Source organism: Theropithecus gelada, chromosome 19 (assembly GCF_003255815.1).
Source record: "Theropithecus gelada isolate Dixy chromosome 19, Tgel_1.0, whole genome shotgun sequence".
Taxonomy (NCBI): Eukaryota; Metazoa; Chordata; class Mammalia; order Primates; family Cercopithecidae; genus Theropithecus; species Theropithecus gelada.
This window is the reverse complement of record NC_037687.1, coordinates 44072815-44090521: the sequence shown is the minus strand read 5'-3', so window position 1 is coordinate 44090521 and position 17707 is coordinate 44072815. Positions and strand designations below refer to the sequence as shown.

General features: G+C 51.2%; 1 protein-coding gene across 1 annotated transcript; it reads right to left on the bottom strand.

Annotated features, from left to right (window-relative positions):
- Nucleotides 1-502: 502 nt before the first annotated feature.
- PRODH2 (proline dehydrogenase 2) lies at nucleotides 503-17682 on the bottom strand. Its single transcript, XM_025365936.1, has 12 exons — nucleotides 17636-17682; nucleotides 15319-15353; nucleotides 14807-15069; nucleotides 14535-14731; nucleotides 14309-14447; nucleotides 14137-14223; nucleotides 8201-8281; nucleotides 7965-8120; nucleotides 7720-7886; nucleotides 3700-3810; nucleotides 2606-2691; nucleotides 503-737 (listed from the first exon to the last, which is right to left on the bottom strand). The coding sequence occupies exons 1-12, from the start codon at nucleotides 17680-17682 to the stop codon at nucleotides 553-555; spliced, it is 1554 nt and encodes a 517-aa protein (XP_025221721.1). The 3' UTR covers nucleotides 503-552.
- Between the last annotated feature and the right edge of the window lie 25 nt (nucleotides 17683-17707).

The following is a 17707-nucleotide window of genomic DNA, read 5'->3' as shown; positions in this document are numbered from 1 at the left end:
TTTCACTGTGTTAGCCAGGATGGTCTCGATCTCCTGACCTCATGAGCCACCCGCCTCAGCCTCCCAAAATGCTGGGATTACAGGTGTGAGTCACCGCGCTCAATCTTTTTTTTTTTTTTTTTTTTTGAAACACAGTCTCTTTCTGTCACCCAGACTGGAGAACAGTCTGGATACAGTCATAGATCACTGCAGCCTCAAACCCCTGGGCTCAAGTGATCCTCCTGCCTCAGTCTCCTGAGCTGGGACCACAGGCACGCACCACCATGCCTTACTGATTTAATTTTTTGTAGAGAAAGAATATTGCTATGTTGCCCAGGCTGGTCTCGAACTCCTAGACTGAAGGAAGCCTCCCACCTTGGCCTCCCAAAGCACTGGGATTATAGGCAAGAGCCACCACTCCCAGCCTTACGCTCTCTCTTGAATTGCAAAACCCCTAGCTTGGACTGGCTGAGGTCAAGATGAGCCCTTCCACAAGGAGGCGGTGTCAGTGCAGGACAGCAGCTTTGGCAGTGCCTAAGGACCTTTATTGACCACATGACCCCCTCAGGGGTGCTAGTGGGGTATCCTTCGGCGTCCTGGCAGCAGCCGCCGCCACAGTTCTTGGCTGAGCAGCTCCTGTTCCCTGCGGACACCCTGAAGCACGCTCCGGTTTTCCTGGGCCCTCCGGATCAGGTAGGGGATTACCTCCTCCAAGGAGCCATAGGGGATGGACTTATACACTACATAGCCGGCCTGCCCTGCAGGGAGAGTGGGTTTTGCTTTTTCATTTTTGGTGTTTTTCTGAGACAGAGTCTCACTCTGTTGCCCAGACTGGTGTGCAGTGGCATAGTCTCCGCTCACTGCAACCTCCGCCTCCCAGGTTCAAGTGATTCTCCTCCTGCTTCAGCCTCCTGAGTGGCTGGGATTATAGGTGTGTGCTACTATACCTGGCTAATTTTTGTATTTTTAGTAGAGACGGGGGTCTTACCATGTTTGCCAGGCTGGTCTCGAACTCCTGACCTCAGGTGATCTGCCTGCTTCGGCCTCCCAGAGTGCTGGGATTACAGGCGTGAGCCACCGCACCCGACCTATTTATTTTGTTTTTGAGACAGAATCTGGCTCTGTCGCCCAGGCTGGAGTGCAGTGGCATGATCTCAGCTCACTACAACCTCCGCCTCCTGGGTTCAAGTGATTATCCTGCCTCAGCCTCCCCAGTAGCTGGGTTACAGGCATGCACCACCATGCCCAGCCAATTTTTGTAGTTTTAGTAGAGATGGAGTTTCACCATGTTGGCCAGGCTGGTCTCGAACTCCTGACCTCAAGTGATCCACCCACGTTGGCCTCCCAAAGTACTGGGGTTGCAGGTGTGAGCCACTACGCCCTGCCCCAGCTAATTGTTCTTATTATTTGAAGAGGTGGAATCTCACTATATTGCCCTGGCTGGCCTCAAACTCCTGAGCTCAAGTGATCCTCATGCCTTGGCCTCCCAAAATGCTGGGATTACAGGCGTGATCCACTGCATCCAGCCTGCATTTAAAAAAATCTTAGTTATTAAAATGGTGCCAAGAGAGTAAGGAATTTACTAATCCAAGAATCAAGAGAAAGTGAGGCCAGGTATGGTGGCTCATGCCTGTAATCCCAGCACTTTGGGAGGCTGAGGTGGGCAGATCACCTGAGTTCAAGAGTTCGAGACCAGCCTGGCCAACACGGTGAAACCCGTCTCTACTAAAAATACAAAAATTAGCCAGGCATGGTGGCAGCTGCCTGTAGTCCCAACCACTTAGGAGGCTGAGGCAGGAGAAATTGCTTGAACCCAGGAGGCAAAGGTTGCAGTGAGCCAAGATGGCGCCACTGGACTCCAGCCTGAGTAACGGAGCAAGACTCTGTCTCTAAATAAATAAATAAATAGATAGATAGATAAATAAATAAGAAAATGAGAACCCAGAGAGAGAAGGGACACACAGTAAGCCACTTCTGCCCTGAAAGCAAAACCGAGCTGCTATTTGATGACTTCACAGAGTTTTGGGAGGACATTGAGTCAGACTTCAAGCCTGACTGAGGTGAGAGTTATAAGGGAGAACTTCCCCAAGTTAAACCAGAACCCAAAAAACTACACCCTCAGAGTAAGAGCTAATAAACAGTCAACACTGCAACCTTCCCCCAGTCCCAGGAAATGGTCTTGGTCATAAACAGATCAAGGAACAAAACAGAAAAATCCACCTCTGCGAAGTTGGGGCTATGGGTTAACCCCCTTATGTATTTGTAGTTCAAATTTGCACCAGTGGGATGTCTCAAGAAACCTCAAGCTGTGAATTTAGGATAAAGTGATTTTGTTCTGCTTAGCACCTGGCAGAAGGAAACGTTAATTATCTGGTGTCAGGCTCTGAGGAGCAAAAGGAGTAAAGATAGCAAAACACACAAGAAATAATACACCATGATCAAGAACCAGCAGAAATGACAGACGGCAGACACAGAGACACAGCCTGGGAAGGCCCACAGACACTGGAATGACAGATCTCTCTGGAAGGATCTGGAGGCTGGGCCTTGGTTGGGAATAGGAGAAGGGCTCTGGCTGGGAGGGAGTGAGGCCTGGGGCTTGGTGGGGATGGGGGAGACATTCACATACCCAGTGCCAGAGAGACGTGGTCACACATGCCCAGAAGTTGTCCGAAACAGACAGTCCCGTCCAGAGGAATGCCCAGCTCCCACATGCTGCAGAAAAGACCACATCATCACTCCAGACCGTGGCTGCATCTAGAGCTTAGAGTCAGTCACTAAGCACCCATATGGCAGCTCCAGTAATTCAAATATTGAAGTATTTCCAAACTCAATGATACATAATAATTAAGTCCTTTGCATTCCTTGAAGGTCCCCCAGGGACTCCCAGCCACTTCCCTGGAGCTCTCAGACCTCCTTATGCCCCAGCAAATAAGGGGCGACATCTTGTCCATCTGGGACCTATAAGGACCTACAGGTATAGCATGGGTTAATGTGTTTATTTGTTTTAAGAGGTAGGGTCTTGCTTTGTTATCCAGGCTGGAGTGCAGTGGCTCAAGCACTGCTCACTGCAGCCTCAACCTCCTGGGCTCAAGTGATCCTTCCACCTCAGCCTCCCGAATAGCTGGGACTACAGGTGTGCACCACCACACCCAGCTTTTTTTTTTTTTTTTTTTTTTTAATTTGGTATAGAAATGGGATCTTTCTGTGTTTCCCAGGCTGGTCTCCAACAGTCCTCCGCCTCAGCCTCCCAAAGTGCTAGGATTATAGGCATGTGCCAACCATGCCCGGCTATAAATTTTTGTTGTTGTTGTTTGTTTTTGAGACAGTCTTGCTCTGTCACCCAGGCTGGAGTGCAGGTGCGAGATCTCGGCTCACTGCAAGCTCAGCTTCCCAGGTTCACGCCATTCTCCTGCCTCAGCCTCCCGAGTAGCTGGGACTACAGGCGCCCGCCACCACACCTGGCTCACTTTTTTGTATATTTTAGTAGAGACAGGGTTTCACCGTGTTAGCCAGGATGGTCTCGATCTCCTGACCTCGTGATCCGCCCACCTCAGCCTCCCAAAGTGCTGGGATTACAGGTGTGAGCCACCGCGCCCGGCTTTAAATATTTTTAAAATTCTCCCCAGAACACCGCTGTCCATCTCTGGCATTCGAGCAAGGGAGAGGAAGCGAAGGCGCTTTTGTGGGCACCTATTTCCCGCCCGTCCCTCCACCTCATACCGCTTGGTTGCCTGGCGAACAGATTCCTCATTGTGGGAAGCCACCATGAGGTGGCACATGGGGCCGTGGCGGGCCACGCGCGTCAGCATCAGTTCCAGGCAGCGGCTGTAACTGAAGGGAGATGCTGTGTTCAGCTCACCTAGTGAGCGAAGCTCAGGCCCCAGGGACTGGGGTGGGTGGGGTGCTCCTAAGCGAGGGATCTCTGGAACCAGTACCCCGTTCCATCTGCACCAGTTGTAAGGGACAGCCCTTCTCTGAGCCACTTTCATCTTTTGGGTTTTTTGGGGGGGGAGTTTGTTTGTTTTTGAGATGGAGTCTCACTCTCTTACCCAGGCTGGAATGCAGTGGTAATCTCGGCTCACCGCAACCTCCACCTCCCAGGTTCAAGTGATTCCCCTGCCTTAGCCTCCTGAGCAGCTGGGATCACAGGTATGCACCATCATACCCAGCTAATTTTTGTATTTTTAGTAGAGACGGGGTTTCACCATGTTGGTCAGGCTGGTCTCGAACTCCTGACCTCAGGTGATCTGCCCACCTCAGCCTCCCAAAGTGCTGGGATTACAGGCGTGAGCCACCGCGCCCAGCCCCATGTTAGTCTCTTGTCACTGTGAGTTTCCGAGCAGCACTGTTGTGAGGATGGTGTGAGATAAGAGGGGTATGAAGTCTGGGACAGTGGCGACGGTCTCACAGGAGAGGGTCGCATCATGTGCAGGAGATGACATTTCCCCAAGGTTATCACTGCTGCGTTGTCAACAGAACATCACTAGCAACAGCCCAGATGTCCATAAATGGGGAACTGGCTAAGGAAACTGAAAAGGAAGGAGGACACTGTCTGGGTACTGATATGGAAGAAGAAAAAGATTGGCAAACGCCTTGCAAGCATGCTGCAGGCCACGGGCCACCCTATGTACTTCACATCCTCTGTGGGTCTTCCCCATCGCCCCCCAGACCTGTTTTCCACCCTTCTCTGCCCCTCAGGAAGAGACACTTTTGCCCCACCTCCCCCACGGAGTCATGTGCAGGAAGGAGTGTGAGTGTCTCACCTCGGCCCCTCCCTGCTCACCCTGACTGTGCTGTGTGACCACAGCTCCCTAAGGTGGCCCCTCTCCTTCAACTACAGCATAGGGGTCAAAATAGCTTCCTAGGCCAGGCGTGGTGGCTCACGCCTGTAATCCCAGCACTTTGGGAGGCCGAGACGGGCAGATCACGAGGTCAGGAGATCGAGACCATCCTGGCTAACACAGTGAAACCCCATCTCAACTAAAAATACAAAAAACTAGCCGGGCGAGGTGGCGGGCGCCTGTAGTCCCAGCTACACGGGAGGCTGAGGCAGGAGAATGGCGTGAACCCGGGAGGCGGAGCTTGCAGTGAGTCGAGATCGCGCCACTGCACTCCAGCCTGGGCGACAGAGCGAGACTCCGTCTCAAAAAAAAAGAAAAAAAGAAATAGCTTCCTAATAACTTCCCTGACTTTGCCTACACTTCCTTTTCGTTTTGTTTTTTTTTTAAGAGACTGGGTCTCACTCTATTGCCCAGGCTGGAGTGCAGTGGCGCAATCTCACCTCACTGAATCCTCCAACTCCTGGGCTCAAGCGATCCTCCCACCTTGGCCTCCCAAACTGCTGGGATTACAGGTGTGAGGCCCTGCGCCTGGCCCCCGACACTTCTACAAACAGCCCCTTCACCAAATTTCCTTTAGTTAAAACCCTTTGTGCGGAATTCTGTTTCCTTTGGAAAAAGCTAATCACTCATCTAATTCTCAAATCAGCTCCGGAAGGCAATGTTCCTATTCCCTTTTTACAGAGTGGGGAGACTGAAACTGAGAAGGGTTCCATCTCTCGTCCCCAGGTCACACAGCTAGAGGTGACCAGGCTGGGATTTGAACTCAGGCTGTCTGATGCTCCAGAGCCCAGGCTCCTTATCGGTAGGCTATTCTGCCTTTAAAATGCACAGTTGAGGCAGGACATACTGGCTCACGCCTATAATCCCAGCACTTGGGGAGGCCAAGGCAGGAGGGCTGCTTGAGCCTAGGAGTTCGAGACTAGCCTGGGCAACATAGGGAGACCCCACGTCTACAAAAATTAAAACAAAAATTGTTGGACACGGTGGTGTGCGCTGGTGGTCTGAGCTACTTGGGAGACTGAGGTGGGAGGATGGCTTGGGCCTGGGGAGTCAAGGCTGCAGTGAGCCAAGATCGCACCACTGCACTCCAGCCTGGGAGACAGAGTGCGACCCTGTCTCAAAAATAAGTTAAAAAACAAATGAAAAAAGCCAAATATACAAGGTCACATATTGTGTGATTCCATTTATATGAAATGTCTAGAATAGGCAAATCCACAGAGACAAAAAGTAGGTTAGTGGTTTCCAGGGGCTGAGAGGAGGAGGGAACAGAAAGCGACTGACTTCTCACTGGTATGAGGTTACTTTTTGGGGTGATGAAAATATTCTGGAATCAAAGAGTGGTGACGGTTGCACAATTTTGGGAATATACTAAACTCCGCTGAATTGTACATGTTAAAATTGTGAATTCTATGATATGTGAATTATATTTCAATTTTTAAAATAATAGTGCAAATTGTTATTATTATTATTTTGAGACAGAGTCTCACTCTGTCACCCAGGCTGGAGTTCAGTGGTGCAATCTTGGCTCACTGCAACCTTTGCCTCCTGGGTTCAAGTGATTCTCCTACCTCAGCCTCCCAAGTAGCTGGGATTACCAGTGCAAGCCACCACACCTGGCTAATTTTTGTATTTTTAGTAGAGACAGGGTTTCACCATGTTGGCCAGGCTGGTCTCAAAACTCCTGACCTCAAGTGATCTGCCTGCCTCAGCCTCCCAAAGTGCTGGGATTACAAGCGGAGCTACCATGCCTGGCCGTAATTTTTTATTTTTAATGTTTTTACAGATGGGATCTTGCTATGTTGCTCATATTGGGCTCAAGCAATCTTCCTACCTTAGCCTCCCAAGTAGTTGGGATGACAGGCGCACACCACTGTGCCTGGCTTGGTACCAGTTAAGCCGATGGTACACAGACGTGCCCTGGAGCCCCTGCAGATCTCGGACATGAGCCTATATTCCAAACATGGCTAGGCCACCTGCTCTGTAACTTGGGTGAGTCCCTGTGGCCCCCAGAGAAGGTACCAAGAAGTAAAGATATAAGGAGGTGAGGGATGGGGCCATGCTGCTGTCTGCAGTGGGAATGTCCCAGGCAGTGGGAACAGGAAGTGCCAAGTCCCTGGGTATCATGGAGGAGGCCAGTGTGGCTGCAGTGGAGTGAGGGAGAGGAAGAGAAAGTTAGGGAAGTGACAGGGACCAGAGCATGTGGGGCTTAGAGGCCACTGCAGGCGTTTCTTTTTGGTTTTGTTTGTTTGTTTGTTTGTTTGTTTTTGAGACGGAGTCTCGCTGTGCTCCCAGGCTGGAGTGCAGTGGCGTGATCTCAGCTCACTGCAAGCTCCGCCTCCCAGGTTCACGCCATTCTCCCGCCTCAGCCTCCCAAGTAGCTGAGACTACAGGCGCCCGCCACCACGCCCGGCTAGTTTTTTGTATTTTTAGTAGAGACGGGGTTTCACCATGTTAGCCAGGATAGTCTCGATCTCCTGACCTCGTGATCCACCCGCCTCGGCCTCCCAAAGTGCTGGGATTACAGGCTTGAGCCACCGCGCCCGGCCGGTTTTGTTTGTTTGTGTGTGTGTTTGTTTTGAGACAGAGTCTCACGCTGTTGCCCAGGCTGAAGTGCGGTGGTGCAGTCATGGCTCACTGCAGCCTTGAACTCCTGGCCTCAAGTGATCCTCCCACCTCAGCCTCCTAAGTAGCTGAACTACAGGCACGTGCTACCACACCCGGCTATTGTTAAAATTTTTTAGAGATGAGGTCTCCCTATGTTGCCCAGGCTGGTCTCCAACTCCTGTTCTCAAGTGAATCTCTAGCCTCAGGCTCCCAAAGCACTGGGATTACAGGTATGAGCCACTGCACCCGACCATTAGGTGTTATTTCCTGCAGAGGCCAGCTGGCCCAGGCCTACCTCTGACTGGTGGCCTCATAGTCAGGCTGAGTGGGGTCCTTCATCCCATGAAGCTGGGCCACCGCTCTCTCCTTGTCCAGATAGGCACCTCGTACCAGCTTCACTCCAAAGGCCAGGCCGGCCCTGTGTGCAGCCTCTGCGTCCCTCCCCAGCCGCTCGAATGTGTCCTGTAGGGCACGCGGGCACGTTCTGGTAGGTCAGGGTGTGCGGACCCCAGCCTGCACCTCCCAGAACACACTGCACACCTTTAGACAGGCCTGGTAGGTGTTCCACACCCAGGGCCCGCCTTCCCCTGGGCTGTTCCAGCGCACAGCCAGGGCAGCCACCAGCAGCGAGAGCGCAGGGTTCAGTGAGGTGTACTCCGCATCCACCAGGAGCCGCACGTGCTGGGCCCGGGCATACTGAGGGTGACAGAGACGGCGGTCAGGGTCCTGGGTGTCCAGCAGGGGCAGTGGAGCCAGACCCCAGCAGGAGGGGTTACCTGGGCCACCCGATGCAAGCGGCTGAGGGAGGCCTGGAGGTGCTGGTTCTGCTCATCGTTGAGGCAGGAGACCTGGAGGTTCTAGGGGGCAGCAGGGGAAGTGGAAAAAAGCTTAGAAGTTGCTAGAAATCTAAAAATGAGCAGTATCAGTTAGGTACTTTTAATTGAGGGACTTATGAGCCTAGAATCAGGGTTTGAATCCAGGCTCCACCACCTATTGTGTGACTTGGGTAAGTTATATAACCTTTCTGGGCCTCAGTTTTTGTTTGTTTGTTGAGATGGAGTATTGCTCTGCTGCTCAGGATGGAGTGCAGTGGCATGATTTCAGCTCACTGCAACCTCCACCTCCTGGATTCAAGTGATTCTCCTGCTTCAGCCTCCCAAGTAGCTGGGATTACAGGTGCTCGCCACCATGCCCGCCTAATATTTGTACTTTTAGTAGAGACGGGTTTTCACCATGTTGCCCAGGCTGGTCTCGATCTCCTTACCTCAAGTGATCCACCCACCTTGACCTCCGAAAGTGCTGGGATTACAGGCATGAGCCACCATGCTCAGCTCTCCCTGCTACTCTTTGAACATGACGGGCAACTTCCCACCTCCAGGCCTTTACCTGCTGCCATTTTTCCTTCAAGTATTTGCTCTAATGTCACTTTCTCAACATGGTTTCCCAGCTATACATTGGCAACTTCTTTTCCTGTTCCTCAGCCTTATTTTCCCCTACTTGTTACGTACTGATTTTTTGTTTTGTTTTGTTGAGACAGAGTCTTGCTGTATTGCCCAGGCTGGAACGCAGTGGTGCGATCATGGCTCACTGCAGCCTCTACCTCCCCAGCTCAAGCAATCCTCCTGCTTCAGCCTCCCAAGTACCTAGGACCACAGGCACCCACCACCACGCCTGGCTAATTTTTTACTATTTGTAGAGTCAAGGTCTTCCTATGTTGCCCAGGCTAGTCTCAGACTCCTGAGCTCAAGCGATCCTCCCACCTTAGCCTCCCAAAGTGCTGGGATTCTGACTTTGGTTTTAATTATTGTCTCTTGCCCCTGACTTGCAAGGAAGTGCCTCGAGGTCAGGGATTTCGCCTTCACGCCTCTTCGGCCCCTAGCACTGTGTCTGGAACAAGACAGATGTTCAGCAAACACTTCGGGAGTGGATACGCTTGTAACATGGAAGTAACAATTATTCCTAACTCACAGTCTTACGTAGATTCATCTGGCTGAATGTGAGCTGCTGGTGACTCCAGGGAGTCTGGCTGGGTTCAAAGAAGTTGGGAAATGGAAGAAAGAGGAACAGGTGGGGCTGAAAGCTTTATTATATCCAATAAGGTCGATACGGATGACAGGCCTAGGCTTGCTCATGGAATCTGGAGGCAGGTTGGGCTGGAAGCTGCAGCCCTCCCATGGTGGGGAGAATGCTGCCACCTGGAGGAGGGAAAAGCTGGGGGGCAGCAGCCTCGTTTCCTCTTCCCCCGACAGAGGATTGTCTCCCCCTTGACTTGGGGCATAGTCTCAGGCCCTCAGGGAGCTATTTCAGACACCCACCAAATATTTAACTCATTTAATCTTTACCACCCTCTGATGTAGCAACTGTTATTGTCCCCCATTTTCTTTTTTTTCTTTTTTTTTTTTTTTTTTTTTTGAGACGGAGTCTCGCTCTGCCGCCCAGGCTGGAGTGCAGTGGCCGGATCTCAGCTCACTGCAAGCTCCACCTCCCGGGTTCACGCCATTCTCCTGCCTCAGCCTCCCGAGTAGCTGGGACTACAGGCGCCCGCCATCTCGCCCGGCTAGTTTTTTGTATTTTTTAGTAGAGACGGGGTTTCACCGTGTTCGCCAGGATGGTCTTGATCTCCTGACCTCGTGATCCACCCGTCTCGGCCTCCCAAAGTGCTGGGATTACAGGCTTGAGCCACCGCGCCCGGCTATTGTCCCCCATTTTCTAGATGGGGAAACTGGGGCACAGAGCAGGGAAGTCACTTGTCAAAAGTCACACAGCTAACTCAGGGCAGACGTGAGGTTTGAACCTCAGCCTTTCCAGAGCCTGGGTCTTTCTCTCTTTCCCTTCTCTCCCTCCCTCCCTTCCTTCCTGCCTCCCTCCCTTCTTTCCTTTCCATTTTTTTTTTTTTTTTTTTGAGACAGGGTCTCACTCTGTCTCCCAGGCAAGAGTGCAGTAGTGTAAGTTCAAGTGATTCTCCTGCCTCAGCCTCCTGAGTAACTGGGACTATAGGCAAGTGCCACCACTTCTGGATAATTTTTGTATTTTTAGTAGAGATGGGGTTTTACCACGTTGTCCAGGCTGGTCTCAAACTCCTGACCTCAAGTGATCCACCCCCACTTAGTCTCTCAAAGTGCTGGGATTACAGGCATGAGCTACGGCACCTGGCCCTCTTTCTTTCTTTTTCTTTCTTTTTTTTTTTTTTTTAGAGACGGGGTCTCTCATTCTGTCGCCCAGGCTGGAGTGAAGTGGCACAATTTTTAGCTCACTGCAGCCTCAAACTTGCCAGCTCAAGCAATCCTCCCACCTTAACCTGCCGAGTAGCAAGGATTACAGGTGCCTGCCACCACATCCAGCTAATTTTAAGAATGTTTTTATAAAGACGAGGGCTTACGGTATTACTCAGGCTGGTATTGACCTCCTGAGCTCAAGTGATCCTCCTGCCTTAGCCTCCACACCAGGTGTGCACCAGCACACAGGCTAAGTTTTCAATTTTTTGTAGAAATGGGGTCTCACTATGTTGCCCAGGCAGGTCTTGAACTCCTGGGCTCAAGTAAGCCTCCAATTTCAGCCTCCCAAAATGCAGATTACAGGCATGAGGCACTGCACCCAGCCTGTTTTAATCCTTAAAACCACCAAGAAGTTGCTGTCACTCTCCCCACAGGAATAAACTAAAGCTCATGAAGAGATGAACTCCTTACTCTCCAAAGCTGAGTTTCTGAACCATGAAATCTTGTTTCTATGTGTTCTCTGTCACACTTTATAAATTACAAATAAGGCCAGGTACAGTGGCTTATGCCTGTAATCCCAACACTTTGGGATGCCAAGGCAGGTGGATCACGAGGTCAGGAGTTCAAGACCAGCCTGGCCAACATAGTGAAACTCCATTTCTACTAAAAATACAAAACTTAGCTGGGCGTGGTGGCACGCACCTATAGTTCCAGCTACTCGGGACGCTGGAGCAGGAGAATAGCTTGAACCTGGGAGGCGGAGGTTGCAGTGAGCCGAGATCGTACCACTGCACTCCAGCCTAGGCAACAGAGCCAGATGCCATCTTCTGCCCCTGACAAAAAAAAAAAAAAAAAGCCGGGCGCGGTGGCTCAAGCCTGTAATCCCAGCACTTTGGGAGGCTGAGACAGGCGGATCACGAGGTCAGGAGGTCGAGACCATCCTGGCTGACACGGTGAAACCCCGTCTCTACTAAAAAATACAAAAAACTAGCTGGGCGAGGTGGCGGGCGCCTGTAGTCCCAGCTGCTGGGGAGGCTGAGGCAGCAGAATGGCGTGAACCCAGGAGGCGGAGCTTGCAGTGAACTGAGATCGCGCCACTGCACTCCAGCCTGGGCGACAGAGCAAGACTCTGTCTTAAAATAATAATAATAATAATAGATAAATAAAAATTACAAATAAAAAATTAGAAAAAGAAACATCAGCATGTCCACTGTAGCATTGTTTGGGAGGGTGGAGACACAGAGGCCACCCAGGGGTTCACCCCAGGAGAGGTAAACCATGCAGCAGCCAGTGGCAAGAGGATTCTTGAGGCACCAGCCCGTGCAATACAGTGCGACCCTTTCTCTACAAAAAATTTTAAAAATTAGCTGGACATGGTGGCTCATTCCTGTAATACCAGCTACTTGGGAGGCTTAGGTGGGAGGATTGCTAGAGCTCAGGAGTTCAAGGCTACAGTGAGCTGTGATCATGCCACTGCACTCCAGCCTGGGTGACAGAGAGAGACCCTGTATAAAAACAAAAACAAAACCAAAACAAAACTTTGTGTGGATCTTAACATCAGTGGAAAAAATAAGAAGTAGAGTGAGATAGCTGATAAGATGCTTTTGTGTAAATTTAAAACATTCTCTCGATTGATAGAGATGGGCAGGAGGGAACTACGCAGTGATGGAAATGTTCTAAATCTTTTTCTTTTTCTTTTCTTTTTTTTTTTTGAGACAGAATTTTGATCTTTTTTGCCCAGGTTAGAGGGCAAGGGCATGATCTTGGCTCATTGCAACCTCCGCCTCCCGGGTTCCAGTGATTCTTTTGCCTCAGCCTCCCCAGTAGCTGGGATTACAGGCGCACGCCACCACACCCGGCTAATTTTGTATGTCTAGTAGAGACAGGGTTTCACGATGTTGGCCAGGCTGTTCTTGAACTCCTGACCTCCAGTAATCCATCCACCTCAGCCTCCCAAAGTGTTGCGATTACAGGTGTGAGCCAACGCTCCCGGCCATGTTCTAAATCTTGTTAGGGATTTGGATTGCTCAAGTGTGTGTTTTGGTCAAGGTTCATTAAGGGGCACATTTACAATGTGTGTAGTTCATTGTTTTACCTTGAAAGAAAAAAGTACTGGGAATAATTATTGGGCTCTAATTAATGAGCCCATTATTCACATCATGAGGCATTCAGGGGGAAAACATACTGATGTCTGCAATTTACTTTGAAATGCACCAAAAAATAAGATGGATTGATGGATGGATAGAGGAATAGAGGGATAGATATGATTTAAAATGAGTATAGTTAAAGGTGGCAGGTACATGGATGTGCATGTACAATTCTTTTTACTTTTCTGTATATTTGAAAATTTGTATAATAGAATATTGGGGAAAATATGCCCCCCACAAATGGTATACACCTGGCAAAACAAAATCATAGAAACAAAAAGATATGCATTATACAAGATAGGAGGCTGGGTGTGATGATTCACACCTATAATTCCAGAACTTCGGGAGGCTGAGGCTGGGGGACTGCTTGAGGCCATGAGTTAGAGACCAGCCTGTGCAACACAGTAAGACAGAGAGAGAGGGCCGGGTGCGGTGGCTCAAGCCTGTAATCCCAGCACTTTGGGAGGCCGAGACGGGCGGATCACGAGGTCAGGAGATCAAGACCATCCTGGTTAACACGGTGAAACCCCATCTCTACTAAAAATACAAAAAAAAAAAAAAACTAGCCGGGCGAGGTGGCGGGCGCCTGTAGTCCCAGCTACTCGGGAGGCTGAGGCAGGAGAATGGTGTGAACCCGGGAGGCGGAGCTTGCAGTGAGCTGAGATCCGGCCACCGCACTCCAGTCAGGGTGACAGAGAGAAACTCCGTCTCAAAAAAAAAAAAAAAGAAAAAGACAGAGAGAGAGAGAGAGAGAGAGAGGAGGGAGGAGAGAGAGAAGGAAGGAAGGAAGGAAGGGAGGGAGGGAGGGAGGGAGGGGGGAGGGAGGGAAGGAAGGAAGGAGGGAAGGAAGGAAGGAAGGAGGGAGGGAGGGAAGGGAGAGAGAAGGAAAAAGAAAAGAAGGGAGGAAGGAAAGAGAGAGAGAGAAAGAAAAAGGAAAGAGTGAGAGAGAAAGAAAAAAAGATGGAGTAGGGTTGAAATAGAATATAGAGATAAAAAGGAAATAATGATTGAATGAACAAACTAAGATCCCACTGGCCTAATCAGAACCCAGCCAGCTCACACCCATGCGGCTGTGTTGACTGAGGACACATTAATGTACCTCCTTCTAGTTGATAAACAGCTTCTATCCCAGTCCCTCCTCTGAGAGCCTCCAGCCTCCAGGCTCCTCCCTGAGAACCCAGATGACCCTGATTCCATCCATTTCAACCATGCCTGGGAGCTACAGCCGCATTTCTGCTGGCTGTTCCAAGGCTGGAGGTGGCCGTGAGCATTTTGAACATCTGGCGTGCCGTGTGGCCGCATCTGAGTCCAAGGCACTCTGTCCCCGACAGTCCTGCTTGAGATCCTTACCTGCCCAGAGTCCATGGCTTCAGCCAGCCTCTCGGGGCTCAGCTCCAAGGAGGCTCCTGGCCTTCTGACCCATGAGGCTAGCTCCTTCTGAAATGGGGTGGTAGGTGGGGTGGTGAGGGGAGCCCGGTGGGCAGCCGCGCCCTCCTGGCACCCCCATCTTTGCACTCCTTACACAGAGCCGAGCGCTGGTCAGCGCCGTCACCTTCAGCTGCATGAGGCTGGCCTCAGCCAGGCTTGGGGGCTCCAGGAGGTCCCGCGACAGGTCCACACACCGCAGCATAGCGCCAAGGTTCCCCTCATACCAGGCCTCACTGCCCAGCCAGCAGGCGTCAGGTCCCGACCTGCGAAGTCCCTTCCTGCGTCCTCCCAGCCTCCCTGGGCCCTGGCTCCCTACTCACCCGCTCTTGGCAGCAGAGTCCGGCTCCTCCTCAGTGGGCACTGCCAGCAGTGGTCGGAGGCTGAGGGTCCGCAGCTGCTGCACACAGCCCCTCACCTCCTCTGCCGTCTCACCAGCCACAAACTGCCCATAGACAGATGCTCGGAGAAACGCGCCTGAGAGCCGGGAGCCCAGGAGTCGCTGAGACCAGGCCTGGAGCTGGATGAAGGAGAGCGAGGGCTCAGCACCAGGCTATGGGGAGCCTCCAGGCTGGTCCTCAGGATCGCTGCTCACCGCCAGCCCGTGAGTGACGAGTGGGGGCCAGGCACACAGCCGGAGAACCAGCAAGGCCCGTGTCAGCTCTCCTGTGCCCTTGAGGTGGAAGGCGCCACCATCAAAGCTCAGGGGCTGCCAGCCCCTCGCCAGGGGACCAGCTTGGGAACAGAGCGGGTAACAGGTCCGGAGCATCCTGGGTCCCTGGCTGCCTTCACACCAGGGAAGGTGCTCTGGAGGCAGCAGGTTCACCAAGTGCCCCTTGCCCAGACTGGGGGCAGTGACTGATTAACTGGGCAAAGCCTCAGGATCACAGGCTCCTTGAGGGCAATTAATTATTAACAAATGGGGACAGAGTTCAGAGTAACGGTAACGGGAGGCGACCCCCCAATAACAGCCCCCAACAATCCTCAGCACAACAGCCTGCACTTACTAGGTAATCACCACGTGCTGGGGAAAACAGGGGCTCCGGGGCAAGGATCCCTGGGTTCAGGATATTGGGCTTTGTGATCCAGGACGAGCTACTTAACCGCTTTTGTGGCAATTGCTTCCTCCACCTCCCAAGTAGCTGGGATTATAGGTGCGTGTGATCACACCGAGGGTAATTTTTAATTGTTTTTTTGGTAGAGACGGAGTCTCACTGTGTTACCCAGGCTGGTCTTGAACCCCTGGACTCAAGCAGTCCTCCCACCTTGGCCTCCCAAAGAGCTGGGATTTCAGGCATGAGCCACGGCACCCAGCTCTCACATTATAAGTCTTTTTTTAAAGCTATAACCTATGTTCATACATTCCTGAATGTACATTTCACCAAAAAAGTTAAAAAAAATTAATCATAGTATCCGTTTCCCAGAACTGTTGTGTGGATCCAGTTAATGGACACATACAACCTGGTACACAATCTGTGTTCAGTAAGCACTGGCTGTGGTCATTAAGTGCTGTATGTATACAATCTCTTTGATGCTTGTCTTCATGATGAAGCATGTACCATTAATCACCCCTGGTTTGGGCATCCCCAAGGCCACGTCAGGTTCAATCATTCTCTAGACAGACTCACAAAACTCAGAAAAGCCATGAGACTCACGGTTATGGTTTGTTACAGTGAAAGGATACAGATTAAAGTTAGCAAAGGCAAGAGGCGCAAGGAGACGCCAGGAGCAAGCTTCTAGTCATCCTCTCCCAGTGGAGTCAAGAGATCAGCGCTCAATTTTCCCAGCATGCATGGAGAATTGCAATCAGGGAAGCTGACCAGAGCCTTGATGACCAGGGTTTTTATTGGGGTCAGTCACATGGGCATGGCTGACTGCCTGCATGACCGATCTTGTCTCTAGCTCCTCTGGAGGTCAAGCTGATACTGCATGGCCCAAGGTCCCCAGATAAACAGAGATACTCTTTTAAAAACTTTTTTGAGACAGAGTCTCACTCTGTAACCCAGGCTGGAGTGCAGTGGCACGATTTTTGGCTCACTGCAACCTCCGCCTCCCAGGTTCCAGCAATTCTCCTACCTCAACCTCCCAAATAAAAATACTTTTATCAAGCAGGATAGTACAAAGGCTTAGAGGTTACCTCCCAGGAGCTGAGCGAGGTTAAACCTTTACTACACAACCCCCAATTCACAGATGTTAAAAGTGGAGGCTCAGCCGGGCAAGGTGGCTCACGCCTGTAATCCCAGCACCTTGGGAGGCCGAGGCAGGTGGATCACCTAAGGTCATGAGTTCAAGACCAGCCCAGCCAACCTGCTGAAACCCTGTCTCTACTAAAAATACAAAACTTAGCTGGGTGTGGCGGCATGCGCCTATAATCCCAGCTACTCAGGAGGCTGAGGCAGGAGAATCACTTGAACCCAAGAGGTGGAGATTGCAGTTAGCCGAGATCACGCCACTGCACTCCAGCCTGGGCAACAAGAGCAAAACTCTGTCTCAAACAAACAAACAACAACAGAAAGTGGAGGCTCAGAGAGATGGAGACACCTGCCTAAAGTCACACAGCCAGTTGGTGGCCAAGTGCAGATTTAAGACCTCTTTCCCTGAGACGCCAGACTGTAAATTTTTTTTTTTTCTTTTTTTTTTTTGAGATGGAGTCTTGCTCTGTTGCCCAGGCTGGAGTACAATGGCGTGATCTTGGCTCACTGCAACCTCCGCCTCCTGGATTCAAGTGATTCTCCTGCCTCAACCTCTTGAGTGCCTGAGATTACAGGCGCACGCCATCACACCCAGCTAATTTTTGTATTTTTAGTAGAGACAGAGTTTCACCATGTTGGCCAGGCCAGTCTCGAACTCCTGACCTCAAGTGATCCGCCTGCCTTGGCCTCCCAAAGTGCTGGGATTACAGGTGTGAGCCATAGCCCCTTCCTCAATACTGGCTTTTTTTTTTTTTTTTTTTTTTTTGAGACGGAGTCTCGCTCTGTCGCCCAGGCTGGAGTGCTGTGGCCGGATCTCAGCTCACTGCAAGCTCCGCCTCCCGGGTTCCCGCCATTCTCCTGCCTCAGCCTCCCGAGTAGCTGGGACTACAGGCGCCCGCCACCTCGCCCGGCTAGTTTTTGTTTTGTTTTTTTTTTTTTTTGTATTTTTTAGTAGAGACGGGGTTTCACCGTGTTAGCCAGGATGGTCTCGATCTCCTGACCTCGTGATCCGCCCGTCTCGGCCTCCCAAAGTGCTGGGATTACAGGCTTGAGCCACCGCGCCCGGCCAATACTGGCTTCTTTAAAGAGCCCAGGCCAGTCGTCTTGTAGAATGTCTCCTATATTAGATTTGTCTGATTATATCCTTATGATGTTATTTAATGTATTCCTTTATCTTGTATTTCCTGTAAACCAGAGTTTTGATCTAGAGCACAATGTATCAGACCACCTACTGGTGACCACTGTGTTGTCTCCAGAGTGCCCGGTCCCTAACCACCATGGTACTAGGCCTGCCAGGCTCATGA

Bases quoted from the DNA above. Each gene is read 5' to 3' on its own strand.
- PRODH2 (XM_025365936.1), bottom strand. From the start codon at position 17,682: ATGGTGGTTAGGGACCGGGCACTCTGGAGACAACACAGTGGTCACCA. The intron at 14,732-14,806 runs GTGAGCAGCGAT...TCCTTCATCCAG, and splicing joins TCGTCACTCACGGGCTGGCG to CTCCAGGCCTGGTCTCAGCG. The intron at 738-2,605 runs GTATGTGAATGT...CTCTCCCTGCAG, and splicing joins CCACGTCTCTCTGGCACTGG to GGCAGGCCGGCTATGTAGTG.